Source organism: Gavialis gangeticus, unplaced genomic scaffold, assembly GCF_001723915.1.
Source record: "Gavialis gangeticus isolate Ggan-Ray unplaced genomic scaffold, GavGan_comp1, whole genome shotgun sequence".
NCBI lineage: Eukaryota > Metazoa > Chordata > Crocodylia > Gavialidae > Gavialis > Gavialis gangeticus.
Window position 1 is genome coordinate 87888137 of NW_017728992.1, and position 18390 is coordinate 87906526.

The 18390-nt window shown below is 39.1% G+C and overlaps 1 protein-coding gene across 1 annotated transcript in view; it reads right to left on the bottom strand.

Moving 5' to 3' along the window:
• IMPA2 (inositol monophosphatase 2) overlaps window positions 1-18390 on the bottom strand; it is a 36543-nt gene that overhangs the window by 11733 nt on the left and 6420 nt on the right. The window contains exons 2-5 of the mRNA XM_019525192.1: window positions 14074-14207; window positions 9603-9707; window positions 7153-7198; window positions 4017-4125 (exon numbers count right to left, since the gene is read on the bottom strand). Of these exons, the coding sequence (XP_019380737.1) occupies window positions 4017-4125; window positions 7153-7198; window positions 9603-9707; window positions 14074-14207 (394 nt within the window). The remainder of the gene's footprint in view (window positions 1-4016; window positions 4126-7152; window positions 7199-9602; window positions 9708-14073; window positions 14208-18390) is intronic.

Genomic DNA, 18390 nt, shown 5'->3' on the forward strand with positions numbered 1-18390 from the left:
TGTTGTTTGTATACTATTCTTTAAAATAAAGGCTAAGTCTTAGAACTTTTTGATCACCCCTCATATATGGAGTCATTTCTAATTTACTGTAGCATTAGAGCATTATATGACATCAAAACCCCATTGAAGTCAATGGATAGAACCACAATGACTTTGAACAGCATTAGATCAGGCTGTAAGTGAGATCAGAATCAGGTCTACTTTCTGTGAACTATTTTAGGAAGCATATTCTGAATTCCTTCCAAACGATTTAGGTGGGGGCATCTGGTCAAATCCCGAGTGCTGCGGAGCAGTTGCAGTGTTGACTGAACTCAACACGAGTTGCATATACACAAAAAGTCAGAATTAATCCCTGTGAACCAGCCTGTGCACAAATGTCAAATGCTGCCTTTTACATGACTTAAATTACAGGATAAACATTCATTTCTGCAGGGGGTGTTTGCTCTGTTATTATGCGTAATAGCATATGTTGAAAAGGATGTGCAGTAGTACTGAGGACAGACAAATTAATGTGGCTTGAGACATCATGTAATTAAACAGATATGCTAGATACAGGCCACCAATCACTGTGGCATTGTTTAAGAGCAGTATGGATTCAAGCACTTGGGTTAGTAATTGATGAGTAATATATACGTAATTAGGAAAAAAAGTCAAAGGATACTGCAAACTTAACTACTGGAACAGACTTGCTGATTTTAAAACACTGCATTAAAATACAGAAGCACAGTTTACAAATTTGGGGGACACTGTAGGCCCTGTAATGTTCAACCGTAACTGGAAATTTCTAGAGGATGAAAGTAGCCATTAAATCTTCCTCACAGCACATTCAGTTTACAATTATGAAATATTTAATGCATGCCTTACTATAGAAATCCATCATGCACCAACACTTGGCCCATGACAAGAATTATGGAGCTATGAAAATGATTAAACATGTTCCTGATTAATAAACAAGTACTTCCCAATTTTTAATCAAAGTTATGTCCTGTTAAAAATTAGATGAAAAGACCACAGCCCCAACCCTGCCCAAGTGTCCTAGGCACAGAAAGAAGTTCCACCAAAAGAAGAATACATTTGGTCAAAAGATGACTCCAGATGGCTGCAGCAATGCAAAGAAACTGCACCCTGAGCTGGGAGATAAGCTCCACTTCTTTGGGGAAGAGAAATAGAGTCTGGACTGAAAACAGTTGATGGTGACCAGGCTAAATTTAGGAGGGAATTGTTGATGATGGAAGAAGGTAGAAGGGAAACAAATAAACATACAAAAAAATCATCATTTAATGTATCAACAAACTTAAGGACAGGCCTGATCCTCATCTGTGGCAAAAGTGAATGCCTGAGGGAATCCAACATCAATATGGTGATCTTCTATTAAGATCCTTTAAATCTACTGTGACTGTGAGACCTTCCAAGCCACTGTTCCAGTTTCTTATTCGGACACAGCTCTACAAAATACCATGTACAAAATGAATTAAAATATGGGTGCAGGGCTGTTTGAAAGCTGCAAAATCTAGAAGCAATGAGAAAGATCTTGATGCCATTGTCCTTACAAGACAAGAATCAGTGTAAATGGACATCACTAAAACCTCAAGAAGAAAAAACAAAACACAGCTCAATATTCACTGCTGCAAATCTCCAGCAAAAAGGACTGCATCTCAAAGGAGGAAAACATTTTGAGAACATATGGCCTGTCTAAGGGTTCTGGGCTCCTATATTAGCAAGAAGTCCAAAGGGAATGGGATCAAACTTGTGTAAGCCATCTACAGATATGCTGTAGCTGGAGACCAGGAGAAGTGACAGCAGAATTAGGCGTATGTTATGGGGGGCAGAGCAAGAGCATTTGGGAGATGCCCAGATAGCCTCTACCAACAGGGTTCCTATGGAACCTGGTGAGTTTGATTTTTCACTTCCCTAGCAGAGCATACTTGTGGGGGGGGAAGTATGAGAAGAGCTCTGGTAGGACCACAGGTACCTGTTCTCTGGGATTAAAGGTCTTTTCTCAGACACAGCTGCTTCTATGAGGGATGAGTGAACAATTTGCAACCTCCTTCTCCAGATGAAGAGAACCAGTCCCACTAAAGACTAGTCTAAGACACAAGGTGTGGGTCTGGATCTAAACTTCCCCAAATTTTAGGGAAGATCTGGTCTAGGGTTTGGTTTGATTCCATGTCCCTAATATGTACACTAGGCCACTGACACACATTACATTAAAGATGCAATTAACCTGTAAATTGAGCCTTAAATAGTGACCTGGCACATGGTTCAAGACAAGTTATGGCATGATAACACAGTAAACAAGCCACAAAGATAGTCTGCATATAATGTGTAACAACTTTGTGGCTTGCTTGTATTGTGCCTTAAGATGAATGTGTGTCAGGCTGGGGCTGGCCCACGAAGAGCCCCAAGGATATCAGAAAACCACATGTGCAGCTCAGCTGCACACAGTTTTTAAAGGTCCCAGCATGGTGGGACCCTGGAACTGGGATGCCGCAGTTTGATCACATAGGTTCTCTGTGCTGGGACTTGTAAAAACTATGTGTAGCCCAACTGAGGTTTTGATAATCACCTAATTGTAGGCACCCAGCTTTCAACTTGCTGCTCTGGTGGAACCCGGGATCATGGCAGCAGCACCGGCAAGTGAGATGCTATGGGGATGTAGTCCTTGATCCCAAAATTGCTTGTCCTGCTATATAAATGTGGCATGGCAGGAGGCATGATTGTTGCGATCAAGGCTCAGATCCCATCATGCCTTTAAATGAACATCTGTCAGTGGCTTTAGACTGTGAATTTTATATTGTTTGATGTCCACTAAAACAATTTTATCACATCTTGTGCACAGTGATGCAGATCTGTGGGTGTCTACACAAGACATTTACTGTGGGAGCTGCCTAATTAGCTCTGCAGTAAAATGCACTATCTACCCATGTGGTGTTATTAGGATAGAGTAAACTAATTAACTCTGTCATAGGATAGTACTGGTAAATACAAATACTATCCTACAATGGAGTTATTTACTCCACCACAACTCACATGTAGATGCTGACTTGGCTGGCTGGGGCACGGGTGCTTCAGTGTGGGGCTCCCTGCTGGCTAGCCCTACACTGAAGCATCCTTGTGCCCCAGCCAGCCCCTCTGCACCACACTGAGCTGGGCAGGAGCAAATCCAGGCTGGCAGGCTGACTCTCGGGGGGCCCCCTGCCAGCTGGGGCTGTTCTGCCCCGGCTCAATGTGCTGTGGTCATGGGCATATGCAAGCAGTGCAAACTGTGGCAGAGTTTATTCAGGAGCATTAATTTCACGTCTAGATGCACCCAGTGTCATCTACTTGCTTTCATCTACAAATTAATGCCACATTCTCCTTTTGCATTTGTACCTGTTTTCTTCATGCACATTTGATCAGCCTTAAGTGTCATAATCAGAAAAAAACAATCAGTCATACTTTCAGGTTTCCCAGTGTGAACTAAGTGTTGCTGATGAAATACATTTCACATGCATATAGCAGTGACTTGTTAAAATTTTTAAAGCATGTATCCATTAATTCCATTTACTATTGGTATATTTGTTTATAAACAAGATAGGGCACATTAAGTCATCTGGAAATAAGTGAATGACAGATGTCATAATACTCTGGGTCTGATTCACCATATCCCATTTTATTTCATAACCCATGAAGTTTGCCATTATACAGCTAGAATAACTTACTGGAATCTGGTCCTAGTTCTTTAGCTAAAAATAAAGCAGTTATATATAGACTGAAACTGGTAAGTTCACATACAAACCAAAAAAATAATTCAGATATTTGATTCACATGAAGTTGTACTTTTCAAGCAGAAATTTGGGAAAATCATGATATTTCTGGGGAAAAACACACACACACACACACACACACACACACACACGTATAATGCAGGAGAAAATCTTTAAGTCAGGATAATGATATCCATTTAGCATTAGCATCAACTCAAAAAAAAAAAATCGACATATTTCTTTTAGAGTTCTAACAAAATCTAGACCAACCTGTCTCTTTTGATACCTGAAGCCTTTTTTCATTACAAAATGCCCCTTGACCTCTTCTACCAGTGTATAATCGTTCTTCAGTGCAGTGGTAAATTACACCAAATTCAAGCTTTAAGATTTTGAAAAGGAAAGAAATGAATGCAACTCAGATTACTCATTACAAGGATAAACAACTACTAATGGCAGAAAGATTAGTATTCTTTTAGTTAGCACATATAATAAATATAAGTAATTTTACTGTTATGCTGAAATTTCAGAAACATCATAAAGTTTAGAAAAAGAAAAGCTAATTTTACTGTTCACCATGTTAAAAGGCTTTTCTGCAGCTTATTTGTATGTACACTACCATAATGAAATAAAAAACTGTTTTAAAATCCAATTTAAGATTTTATTACAACTACATAAGTCCTTCAGGGCCAGGTTCTGAATACTTTAGTCTTATTGGTGAGCAATTACACAGTGTAGCGCCATTGAGTTCTGTAGTACTGTCTGTACTGCTAAACTCCAGTATACAAAAATCAGGTTGTGGGCCCCCAAACTTATTGCCTTACAATCGTGAATTTTTTAGGAAAGAATACAGTCCAGTTCATTTGCCTTGTAACATCTGAAACCTTACCATGTACTGAAGTCATATTTTCAAAATTTTCCCTGAAAATTTACTACTACTTTTTTTTAACAGAGCTGGCATTCTCATGCAATCACTTGACTCCAGAAGCTGAAGCTTAAAAACAATACCAGGTATGGTGTGACTCACAAAAAAAAAAAATGATAGAGGGCAACACTGTGTACTTACCTACTTGCCAGTGGGAGTAATGAATTCGTAATTTGACCTTTAATAATCTATCCCTGAGGTACTTAATAATATTTTGCATTTCTTTACTAACTTATATCAAAATATTTTAAAGCACTTTATACGGCTTAATGATTAAATTGTACCACTACTATTTGGTAAGTATATTTATGTACATTTAATTTACGGGGGAAAGATACAGAAATTGCCCAAGGTTACACAAGAAGATAGTAGCAGAACTACAAATAGGTATCAAACCTCCTAGATTCCCAATCAGTACATGCAACAACAATCCTGTACTACTTGAGTAATCATCATTTACCCAATATTTCTCAAAGAGAGTCCTTGCTCTTCATCCTGAACACCTATTTGAACTAAGCAGGTGTAAGGCTCTGCCTAAGGATACTAAGTTTCTTCCCTAAACATATCCACAGGAATCTCTTCAGTAATATATAAGGCCTTAGTTCCCTTGTGTTAGTTTTGGTTCCTTTATTCAGTTATTTCCTTTTCTTTGCCCACGTCCTTTTTCGGATGGGAAGGAAAAGCTATTACCCTTTATTTCTGTTTTAGCTTCATATTTTAGTTTACAAAATCCCATAGACAGCTTCTAAAACATGAAGAGATGCCACAGAAAAAATATTTTTAAAATGTATTTCATAATTATATGTGGTATTGAAAGGTTCTGGGGAAGGTGTATTTTTATAATGTGATTGAAGTGTATCTCTGAAGCTTCTAGATTTTTTCAAGTTGCTGGGTGCATCTGCAAGTGTACTTTAATGCACATTAGCCTATTTTAATGTGCATTAAAGTGTCACAAAAAAACCCTTGTTCTTTAGCTAATGTGCATTAAATAGGCTAATGTACCTTTTTCTAGTACCTCACAATGGGGGTACAAGACTTAATACATGTTACCTAAAGTGCATTAATGAACATGCAGATGTGCTTGGTGAGTAGGTACTCAGCACCTGTTGACATCAGTGGGCATATCTACATGTGCATTAATGCACCTTTTGTAATGTGCATTAAGTTTAGTATTTCTGGGCATTTTTACACATGCTCCTGGAGTGGCGGGGGGGACCTTTAACTAGAGCGGCTCCAAAAGACGCTCTAATTAAAGTGCCTGGAGCGTCTTGTGTATCAGCGTCTACACACTTCAAAATGGCGGTGGGCGTGCTTTATCTAAAGCTTGTTGAAGTGTAGGGATGCTGATATACAAGACACGGAGACTGGCTAGAACACAGTAATTGCCATGCTCCAGCAGACTTGATTAATCAATTAACTGAGTCAGCTCTGCTGCACTATAATTAGAGTGCATTGGAGCAGCCTCTGGGCTCGTGTACAGGCACCGTCCAATGTGAGGTACTAAATTAATGTGCATTAGGCTGTGCTAATGCACAGTAGCACATTTGCACACATTTTTAGTGATGCTTAATGAGCAGCAGACTATTTTACTGCACATTAGTGTAATGTCATGGTTTTTTACGTGATAGTAAAATAGTCTACTACGCATTAAAGCTCAGGTGTAGACATTCCTAGTGGGAGTTGCTAACACTCAGCACATATGAAGATTAGGCCATTGCTGAGTTTGTCTGATGCTGCAGTCTTTGCACATGCAAAATTTCTATTAACTTCAATGGGAGCAACATGCTTTTAGAACTGGGGAAGAAGGGCCAAAGTGGTATTCTCATAAGTATAATGTGAATTCCTTAACAACACCAACTTTTCTTTTGTAAATCAAGCAGTAAGATTACAGTAGCTGGGCAAAGCCCTCTTTTGTGGACTGCTAGAACTAGGAAACTTAAAAAGAAGAGCATTCATGAAAGTTATCTTCTTTGTTTTTCTATGTTCAGGCTATCAGGAAGATGTATCCTGAAATAATATCAAGTTACTATACCTCAAAAACCACACAAAGGCAGATTAAATGCACCTGACTGATAACTTTATACATAGCACAGTAAGTAATTCCATAGTCTTCTACAGAGCAACAACTGGGTAAAAGTCCCAGAGACAGGTAGCAGATTTGAAGCATAAGGACAGGATCACATAAGAACAAGACAACACTATGAGATAAATACAGAAGTAAAAACGATGTGGGATATACCAGCAATCTTATGAACCGGTATTTTTGTAAGTGATCCCTTTTTAGTCATATACATTGTCTCAATATGGGACAGCTTGCATGAGTAAAGCTCTCAAGGATAGGGATGTTACACTGGTGTGGTATAACCAAAGTCCAATAACATGGAAGAGCTTGGGAATTAAGTTTTGGGTTTTTTTTAGTTCCCACATAGCTCTGAGGTTTGAAGCTAGATCTCAGGTTACCAACTTACAGAACATATTTTATACCTCTTGGTTAACAGCAAATCCAATGCTAACTGCCACTGTTGGAAACCTGTGAAAAATAAGAAATAAAGTACTATTCATGAGTAATCTCTCTAAACATGCAAACTGTAACTCCCATCCATGGCTGAAACCCACAGTGAGCACTAATTTTACTGAGGCTTAAGCTTAAAATTCAATAGCATAGTCACCCTCCTGGCCTTACACTTTGTCACTTTTTAAAATATATATATAAATCAACACTTAAAGACTTAAAAAATAAACCTGTTAATACATAAGTAAGGTTAGTATGCTAAATATAATGAACATTTTAGTGATACTTTTCCTTTAGTGTCATTGATTGATATAGTTTTAAATTACTAACATTACTGTAACAAATGACACAGTACTTACTCAAATATAAGATGGCCCTGAATATAAGATGACCCCCACCGATAATTAGATTCTATATATGGACAATTAATAAATTTGTTATAATTTCCTAGGTAAAGAATCTAAGTATGAGAGGGTTATCCTGAATCCCCGCCCCTCCCTTCACAGCTACATCAGGAATAGCAATGGCTAGAGAGGAAGGTCCAGGTGCCTCCTTTACCCTCTGTCCCATCCACTTCTTTTGCCTGCGGTCTTCCTGCCCCTCCTGCACCCCCAGCTCCCCATTGCCTCTGCCCCCCCACAGTCTCTGCCTCTTTTCCCCAAACACCCCTCAGTCTCTGTTCTTCCCCTTTCTTCTCCCCAATCTCTGACTCTTCCCCTCCCACCGTCCCTTGCTGTCAATGCTGCTTGGGCTGCTCACCACATGGAAGCTCAGCTCTTGCCTGACCATGTAGCAGTGTTGGTGCTATTGATTGGCCAGCCAGGGGAAGAAGTATCCATGTGCTCCGTGCCAGGAGAGATTCCAGCCCCAGCCAGCGCCGAGTTGCACCTGACAGTAAGTGTAAGCGGCCGGGGGAGGCAAAAGCTGCAAGCAGGGTGGGGGGGATGACAGGAGGCTGCTGTGGGTTTGACTCTGGCCCTGACCCAGGATTAGGGGCAGTCAGAGCCACAGCAGCCTCTGTGTGCAAATATGTGATGAGGGACTTTCCCCCTATGCTGATTGGGGGAAAAACTTTGTCTTATATACAGGTAAATATGGTACTTTTATATACTACATGCACATTTCATCTAGTGATCTCTGAATTTTACAGGCCTCAATTAAGGAACTAGACAGGGTAGAGATGCGCTTTAGAGACTAACTAAATCATAGATGCATAGGCTTTTGTGAGCAAATTCATGAGGGGCTGTCTGAATGGAGCTCTTGCTCCTGAAAGTTTGTGCATCTCTTATTCAGTTAGTCTATAACTGGTCAGGCAGATGCCACTGCCATCTGCCTGACTTCAAACATGGCTAACTGCCTCTCAATTAATGTGGTTAAGGAAAGATACTTTGTTGCTGACATCAACAATAAGTTAAACCTGTTATATCACTCTTTCTTGCCAAAGTAGTAACTATGTATTTAACTTGCTTCTTCTGACTGAAATATTAATCATCACTCAATTTCACTAATGAATTCATAAAACAACATTTTCTTAACACTTGAAGAAAAATGTAGATTAGCTTCAGAAAATATTACTGGAAGGAGAAATTTTGCCAAAGTAGATGAAACACCAGTCCCCAAAAACTGGGCCAAATCAGCCATGGAATACGTACATATACTTCCCCTGAAAGAAAGCATTTGCACCAGCACTAATTCTGTCTTATCGTTATTTCAAGACAAAATATAGCGAACGATTTTTAGAGGTAGTGGAGCTGTCAAGCTGTGGTGGACAATATTCTGCTTTAAAAAATTGTATTTTTAGTTAAAGTTGTAGTTTTGTGGTCCCAATAACTGTTATGTATTTTTTTAAATCTTATTTTAAAAAGTTTAAAAGTTAGATCTATGGTATGCAGTATATAGTAATATTGTATTTGTATTCAATGTTTTCAGATATTTTGCATATGTGATAGTTACCTGTTTCAGTGCAAACTGAAAATACATTCCCATGGGAAAAACTTCCACTATTATTAGTAAATGACATAGAAAACAACTCCACTTATAGTTATGTTAAAAGCATATAACCATATAGCTTTGTTCCTCCTATACAGTTCAAGTCTCTACATGTTAATGTGTAACAGGAAATCTTGAATCAGAGCTACCTCTGTAAGATTAACTAAAGAAAAAGGAGAATTTTTAGCTTACAGTTCAGGAACAATTATACAGCTCTTCATAGTCTCTCTGACATATTGCACAGGATATAAAAAAATAGTGGGATAGATCCTGCAGATCTTTCTCAGGCAAAACCCCACTGACTTTGAAAATGCAATACCATACATGCTAAATAAACTCAACACAATAAAATATATTTGAACAAAACAAGAAGAAAAATGTATGAGAAACTGAATTGCAAGATTTTCATAATTCTCCATTTTTCTGTATTTACCTGTGCACAAAATTGCAGGTTCCATCAACAGGATCAATAATCCAGGTTGGGCTGTCAGTGAGGACACATTTTGAACCAGCAGCAGTAGACTCTTCTCCAATAAACCTGTACATGACATGGAATAAAGCAGTGGGGGCCAACCTTTTTGGTAGATGTGCCACAAGTTAGCCCACCACCCTCCCTGAGTACCACTTTGAACCCCTTCCCCAGCCTGACCTGCAGCTTTGCTTTCTGTTTCCTGTGCTATTAACCACTGTGAAGCCCATTCCCTCCCTGATCTGTCATATGGCATATGCTGAGGCTGCCCATGCTACTTGTAGTTGGACAACCCTGGAATAAAATGTGGATCAGAAAACTGAAACTGATCTTCCCGGGTGCTGGGGGCTACTGTTACATTATTGATTTTTCTTCATTTTTTCTTTGCTTTTTGTTTTGTTTTCTTTTGTTTTAGCTAGAGGGGGAAAACAACAGAAACAACTTATTGCCCTCTTTCACAGAAACTTTATAAAGAAATTCCCAAAATGTATTAAACAGAAAAAAATAGTTTCCCCCACCTTATGCATCTGGAGGTGGCTCTAAACTGAGAATTTGGAAGAAGTACAGATCTGGACTATAATATTAATGTTCAGGCCCCTCTCTGGCATAAGTAGTATAAGTTGCAAAATGTATTTTCCATTCCTTGCAGGCAGATTTGGTCAGCAAGAAATAATACAGCTTAGGAAAACTCACATTCCTACTACAATTTTTAACAATGGCCTGGGTCAGGAGATAAATTTCACAAAGCTGACCTCTTTTTTTCCCATGACCTAGAGAAAGTCAACAACATTTTTTTAAAACCCCAAAAGGCACACTGTTGCTCTATACTGTCCTAATTTCTTTCAGTAGGCTCCCCTCCTCCCTGCTTCAGGGAAGTGTACGTGCAGTTCTGGCATACTTCCTGCTGTTCTCAGTAATCTTTGCCAGACAACTCAGGGCCTGATTCAACAAGTGCTTTCTCTGTGGCACCCCTGCTTTTTTCAGTGTCAATTCTATATACAAACTGTCTGTAGGATCAGGATGTTAGGGCTAAATTTTGTCTTCTGTAGCACACCACAGAGTGTTTGGGCTTTGTACAGGGAATCCCTGCAAAGGAGGGAGCCTCCTAGTCTAGGACCTGAAGAGAACAAGGGAATCTGAAGGGACCTGGATCCCCTTTGCAGCTGCTACTACCTTACTAATAACTACAGTGGCCTCCACCACTAAGGATGTGAATTCAGAAACATTCAAAATGTGAATTTAAGACTTTAAGAAAGGCTGAATTCAGTGGTAGAAGCTTCTAGCCAAATACAAAGCCACACAGACTCTTTATCACAAAGTCACTGTAGAATTATCTGTGGCAGATAGCAGGGAATTTGCAGGGCAGAATGAAGTGAATAAAGAAAGATATCTTCCATGTTTTGAGGGTGCTGGTTGTAGCCGTGTTGGTCTGACATAGGCAGACAAGGTTCTGTGGGTAAATGTGATATCTGTTATTAGACCACCTAAATGCTATTACGTGGTCTAATAACAGATATCACATTTACCCAAAGAACCTTGTCTGCCTAAAGAAAGAAATTTATGTCTGCGCAGAGGACTAAACCAAGAGCTCATATAAGCTTTTACACAGGACACAAAAGACAAAGTCAGGCCCCTGTGGCCTCTTCCTGTACCCAGTGAAATCCATAGCAACAATACCATTGATTTCAGTGACACTGGCACATTTCAAGCCCATAGCACATTGAAATGATGATGCTTTATTTATTTATATTTTAGACTGATATGCTGTCCTATACAAAAAGGGCCTTGTGGTAACAGTAATGTAGTTAGTACAAAAAGTCCAAGCTGCTCCACCATGTTTTCCTATGCCAAGATTCATTAGAAAAGAAATGTAAAATTCTGACATTTTGAAAAGTCTAATTTCAGTGCATCAGAGTACTTATATTTATACTTAAAGGTTCCCTTTATTCTCAAATAATCAGTAAAGCAAAAATGTAAACTGATCAAACTAGTACACTACCACCTACCAATCAGGACAGCAAAGAAGGACAACCTGCACAGAAATAAGGTTTCAACAAACTTTTCCAGTACTTATTTTACTTTTGTAAAATCCTCTTGGCACTAGCTGGTTCACTGAAGATTTTTCAGAATGCATTATTCTGCTACATCACAAATACCATAGATTGCAAAGAAACCAGACCACAATAGAGCAGAGATCCCTGCATGACTCTCATTCTCTGATCTCAGGAGATTCCCAAGGACAACTGAGTGCACAGGAGAGCACTTATTGGCTGCTCTGTTTCCCCAACCTATATATAAAATGTAGGCTTAAATATGCATCTGGTTTGCTGCATATAGTCTGTATATGCATCCCTATATATCTATATATCTATATAAATAAATACATGCTTACATGTACATCTGGTCAAAAACAAACTTGCTAAAATCTTACCAAACAACAAAAAATTAATTATCTTAAGGAAACAGTAGGTTATATTCAGTCAGAAGCTAGGAAAAAATGTGGACTGATTCAAAGTTGAAGTTGACTGCATAGGGTTAATAAACTCATATGTTGGAAACCATTTCTGGGTCTATGTTAGGCTTAAAACTGCTACTCCTGTACTGAATAGCCTGAGTACTTTTAATACCTGGATTATTCTCATATTATGTGAACCTTGTATGTTACACTTCCTTGGTCAGAGCATTGTGGAAAACTGAGGGCATTTACACACATGCAAGGAGCCTGCTGCAACATGCTGGAGATCCAGTGTGTTGGAGCAGATTGAATAATCAAGTCTGCTGGAGCACATAAACTGATGCACTCTGGCAGCCTCACACATGTGTATCAGTGGCGCAGCTCGCTTCTGCACTGAGAAAATGGCAGCAGTGTGCTTTGAACTAAAACATGTTCAATGTGTTTTAGTTCAAAGCACCCTGCTGCCATTTTCTCGGCATGGGGTTGTGCTGCGTGGCTCATATACATGATATGCAGGTGCTTTTAATTAGCACAACTCACTAATTTCAAGTGCCTGGCACCGTGTCAGAAACACATGTAAAAATGACCTAATTTATTACAGAAAGAATAAAACCATAGCCTGTAGTACTCTTTAGAGAGAATATAACACAAATAACATTAATCACTGTCTTCAGAATTGCAGCCTATTGTAATACATGTACCTTTACTATTACTGCTTCTGTAGTTGACCACATATGCCGTATATTTAGAAAGATAAATTTAATCAATTATTTTTTCCTACTCAGTTCCCCTCTAAACATGTACTTTGCTGCAGCATAATAAACAGGATCAGTACTTTCAAATATGCTGCATGCTATTCAAATCTTTCAGCCAAGTTTTCACTGAAATTCTATCATATTGAAATTTACTTTTATGCTTAAGGCCAGCTTTATGACCCACTTAAGATCTCCTTAAGTTATATGTACAGGCTTTTCAAAGATTTAAGCAATGTATAGGCTTTGTATTGGCCTTCTGTGGAAGGCTGACTTTTGATTTAAGCATTTAAACTCAAACATGGAAATTGAGGGCACCGTTTATATTTTGTGTGCATCAAGCTGAACTTGGCCACATTTCATAAAGTTTATCTCAAATCACTTCAAATTTTATAATGAGATGGGTCATGGTCTCTACTACAAAGGATTACTTTCAATGTGACATTAGTACTGTAGGGTAAGTTTTTTCACCTTTTATTCTATATAGGCTAGGAGTCTGAGGTGTGAGGACGATGGCCACCCATGGATCTTATTGACTTTGGAACCCTCAATATTCAGACATTAAACAAAATAAACATTATTTAGCATCATAATCCTGATCCTGCCAGCTTTTTTGTATGTGAATAGAACAAAATTATTCATGAAAGTAATTACAGAATTGAGACAATAGATACCATTAAATTCAATTTGATTCTAAAGCCATTTGTTTAAATAATCTTAGCATTAAGTTACACCAGACAAAAGATGCAGCTCTATGAACAAACAAAAGTTCATAATTATGGGGAAACAAAAGGGTTTTATATTTTATTACTATTCAAATAAATCCAAAGAAGTTGCAGAATAACCTTTAAGTACCTCACATGACAACTTAAGCTAAACTGAAGTAATGATACTGGTCGGCTGATGAGAAATACAGTGAACCGTTTCAAATTGGCAACATGAAAATGAATCTGGAACAGTGATTTTTAAAGAAAGGAAGCTAGTAAAAATGTCCAATCTAGTGCTTATTTTTTAATTATTAAATCCAAATATTTTTTAACAAAAGAGACAGTAACAAATTGATAACTGGCACTACAATTAAATTAGGCTATAAGTAGATGAATTCATGTTTGCAAATATTATCTGTTTCACAGAGGCTGACTCCTCTGTTTTCCCTCTAAGGCCAACTTCATACAGGGGTTTTATATGTAATAGGGTCATAGGCTGTTTTCTTTTTAGCAATACTTACCTGTGGGAGGGAAACTTCTCTTTCAGAGCAGAAATAATTAAGTTTTCCACAAACTGATCAGTTTCGGTCACAAGATCTGATGCAGATGTTTTTGTAGACACTTGTTTTTCCTCTGTAAGAGCTTTCCTAATAATCTGAAAGAAAAGTACACACACATTTATTTCTGAAATTCCTTCCATAAACACTGAAAAAGTATATTACACAATCAGAGAGAGAGGGAGTTAGCCATGTTACTCAGAAGGTGGGATAGATTTGTTCTTTGAAGACTAACTAAATAGTTGATCTACCCTGAAAATGTACCCTACCGTCTACCAAAGTACACAAGGTTAATTTTTGTGCCGAAAATAAAGTTAAAGCTCTGTGCTCCCATTAAAGCAAAGGGATCCAGTTCTGGTACTCAATATCCATTCTTTCTCTTCATGAGCTGGGACAAATGTAGAGGTAATGAGCTCAGTTGTACATCTGTGAAGGACCTTAAATCACTTGGCATCTACAACAACAGGCTGGATGTGTCTACACATGCAATTAATGCCTAGAAAGCTTACTGCACAGTAAGCTTTCCCCAACAGGGTGCCTATATGTGCTCCCATCAGAAGCAAATTTGCTCCCAACAGGAGCAGTTCAGTTCAGGGCTACTCTAGCCCTGGTGTGCCCCATATAGGATCCAGGGAGAGTTTCAGGCTTCCCTGGCTGGGGCAGGGGACACCAGAGTCAGACTCTGCCTCCCAATCTGATCTGTGGAGCAGGGCATGGGACTGGGAAAGTGTGCTTTCCTGCAGCTGCTACTTCCCAGCCCTGTGCCCTGATCAGATCAAGGCAGGGGGCTAGGAAAGAGTCCCCTCCCCTGCAGCTCATAACCAGACCCCTGCCCTGGTCAGTTGGTGGGGCCACTGGCAGTAAGCCCCTGACTAAGCTGCAGAGGAAGGAAAAGCTTCCCAGTCCCAGCTCTGCTTCTGTGGGGAGCCGGGAACCCCACGGCACTGGGATGGGGGAGGGAAGGCAGAGAGGAACTGACCGGGTCCCCATGCTGATCAGCTCCCAGCTCCTTGGGGGAGCTGACTGCTGAGCAGTGGGCCCCCTGCTGGTGTGGCTGACCAATCTACTGTGCAATAAAGCATTTTGTGTAGACACACCAGCTGTGTGGGAAAGATACTGACAAGCTCTGGTGGGGGAGAGAGCCACCATGATAAAAGTTGAACAACAGCTTGTGCAGCATCTGGATAAATTACACAGAAATTTCATGGAAGAAGGAGGCAGGGCTCCAACATTTTAATTTGCCTTCCATTGGGAATTAAAATATTAAAAAAACCCTATATACACAAAATAAACCATACTGTTTTGGTTCATAAAAAAGCCTTTTATATCAGACTTAGGCAAAGGCTTTCAAAAATACCTGTGCAATGTTGGGGTCTTAAATCCATAGGCATAGCCTTATTTTTAAGTGCTAAGTATCCAATAGCTCTCAGTTAAATTGGTGGCAAGTTATAGGTGCTCAGCAAGCAAAAAACTCAGATAATTATTCAAGTGCCTAAATATGGACCTAGGAATCTAACTCTGAGCATCTTTTTTAAATCTGGGCCTTCTGTTTTAAAAACCTTTACAGCCGTACTAAACTAAGCCAAATCCAATACAGAAATATGAAACATCATATGAATTAAAACATCTTCCTACCTCCACCTCTCTCTTTATGCTTGTTACTGAGATGCAAAATAGAAAATGAGACACGGTGAGAGTAGAGAAACAGCTGATTTATTTTTAACCAATAAAAATGATAAACTATTTAAGATAAAAGGAAGTCAAAACAGTCAATAAGAGCAACAAATGCTACTGCTCTATTTGTACATAACTACACTAAATTAAAAAAAACAAACAGTACCACACTGCTATTGCAAACTCATGTCCTTTGGGGATATGTTTTCTCTAAATCCTTCAGTCAAAATTGTGTGGCACCAAAGTATTTTAAACTTACCAAAGGAGAAGCCTTTTCTTTTTGAACAAAACTTTTCTAATGTACTACACCTGGGGCTAGAAGCCAAGAACTCCCAGATTCTAATGTCATTTCTTTCACTTGTCTGTCATAAACCAAAATACTATAGTTGAAGGGTTTCACATCTGCTAACTCCTACACTGAGCAGCCTGACATATGATCTGGACAGCAGACTTTTGTGAGGCCTCAGGAAAGTCCCATGACCTTTCTGTCTCAGAATCATCAGCAATAAAATATGAGTTATATTTGTGTATTTAACTCACAGAGGAACTTCAAAGATAAGTATTTTATATCTGAATATGCTATATAAATGTCTTTCTAGTATTATGTAGCAAAATATTTACTGCACCAACCTCTTTTTAATTTCCTTATGTCTGGCCCTATTTTTCCTGGCAATATTATCATAGACCCATAGAAATGTAGAACTGACGGGGATCTAAAGAGATACGTCATCTGACCCACTGCCTAGTTTCAGATAGAAACCAAGAAAGCTGACCCCCCCTCCCACCATGGAAGTGTGTCTAATCTGTTCTTCAGATCCTTCAGTATGTAATCTGTTACAACACTCCTCTGAGTTAGAAAGTTTTCCCTAATATTTACCTTCAGTTTCCATTATTGCAAACTAAGCTGGACAAAATACTTTAGCTGGGGCACCAACAATGTCAACAAGTATGGCAGAATAATTACCTACTGTAACTTACAAATAACACTCCTGTTAATGCACCTTAGAATAACATTTGCCTTTTTTCATTGTTGACTCACCTTGGTGCCATTTGCAAATTGTATATGAGTTCCCTCTTCCATCATCCAAGCCATTAATGAAAATATTGAAGTACTTATTGGACTCAGGACAGCCCCTTGCAGGACCCTATCTGAAATGTCCTCCCACTTGACAGTGAACTGTTGATAACTATTTTGGATTCTCAATCAGTTGCACACTCACCTGATGGAAATTGCAGCTACAGCATAATTCTCTCATTTGCTTTTGAGAACCTCAGGTATGACTGTCAGAAGCCTAACTAAAAGCAAGATACTGTATACTTAACCTGGAGGCATACATCTACCACTCACCACCCCTTCATCCAAAAGGCATGTGATTCATGTTTGCACCCCCAGCAATGTTAACATTGCGTGGCACTCTGCAACAGCCTTGAAAGGATTTTGAAGCACCCCAGAGTACCATCGCACCCTGGTGGAGAATCACTAGTCTCAGTGTTTGCAGGTTTGGGATCTACTTTTATTGTGTGTTCTCAAAACATTTACACCAATTCATTGTTATTGGTTTGTACCCAGTTCTGAAGCATTTCTTCCCCCTACCCCTTTGACAAAGGACTAAATTGTGACTTTAGGTACAACTCTGAACAAGGGATGGTGTATACATCACTCCACCCTGGGAGGTGTTCTGATTTAGAAACATCTCTGACCAACAATGCCTTTTCTGCTTCCTCTTGCACCAGGCATATGCCAGCCACAACTTACAAATTTCAAGCCTTTCCTATATGAACAGGCCCAAGGTCTAGGTAGGCTATATAAAGGCCTAAATGAGGTACATTCTTACTGACTCCTACTTATGTCTTCTGGCATTAAATCCAGCTTTTTATTTATCATCAATTAAGTTTACTGAGTATTTCATACTGGACAAGATTTTGATGCCCCTCTACTTATGCCTTACATTATGAGCACATCTACCAAAGTTAGTGGTTCAACTTGTACAGTAAGATGCTTCTGCATGTGAGTGAAAGTTTTAGACTGTGGCCCTGTAGTAACTGCAAGTGGAAAAAAGTACAGAGTATATATACCCTACAATCCGATTATGTTTGTCTTCTTACAAAACACTTGAGATAAGTTTTATAGTCACTTGCTGTAATTGGCTAGCCTGCCAAATTAGGTGTGGAATTATATAAAAGATTCCCTCAAGAGCTATAACAATAGATAAGTGGAAACTGTTCTCTTATCAAGTAAATAAAAATAGCTGAATTTTTTCTTATCAATATTGTATAGTGAATCTAGAAAACAGATATTGTATTTTGGCTGTAAAAGTAGTATCTAACCTTCATTATCAGATTAGAGTTTGTCCACAGATTCATAGATTCATAGATTAAGGGTCGGAAGGGACCTAGTAGATCTTCTAGCCCGACCCCCCGCCAGGGCGGGAGAACAACAAAAAACCCCAAAAAGAGAAATGGGACTCAAACGAGTCCAGCCAGGTAGGCATCCAGCCTCTTCTTAAAGACCCCCAGGGTAGGGGCCAGCACCACTTCCCTTGGAAGTTGGTTCCAGCTCCTAGCCGCCCTAACCGTGAAGTAGTTTTTGCGGATGTCCAATCTATA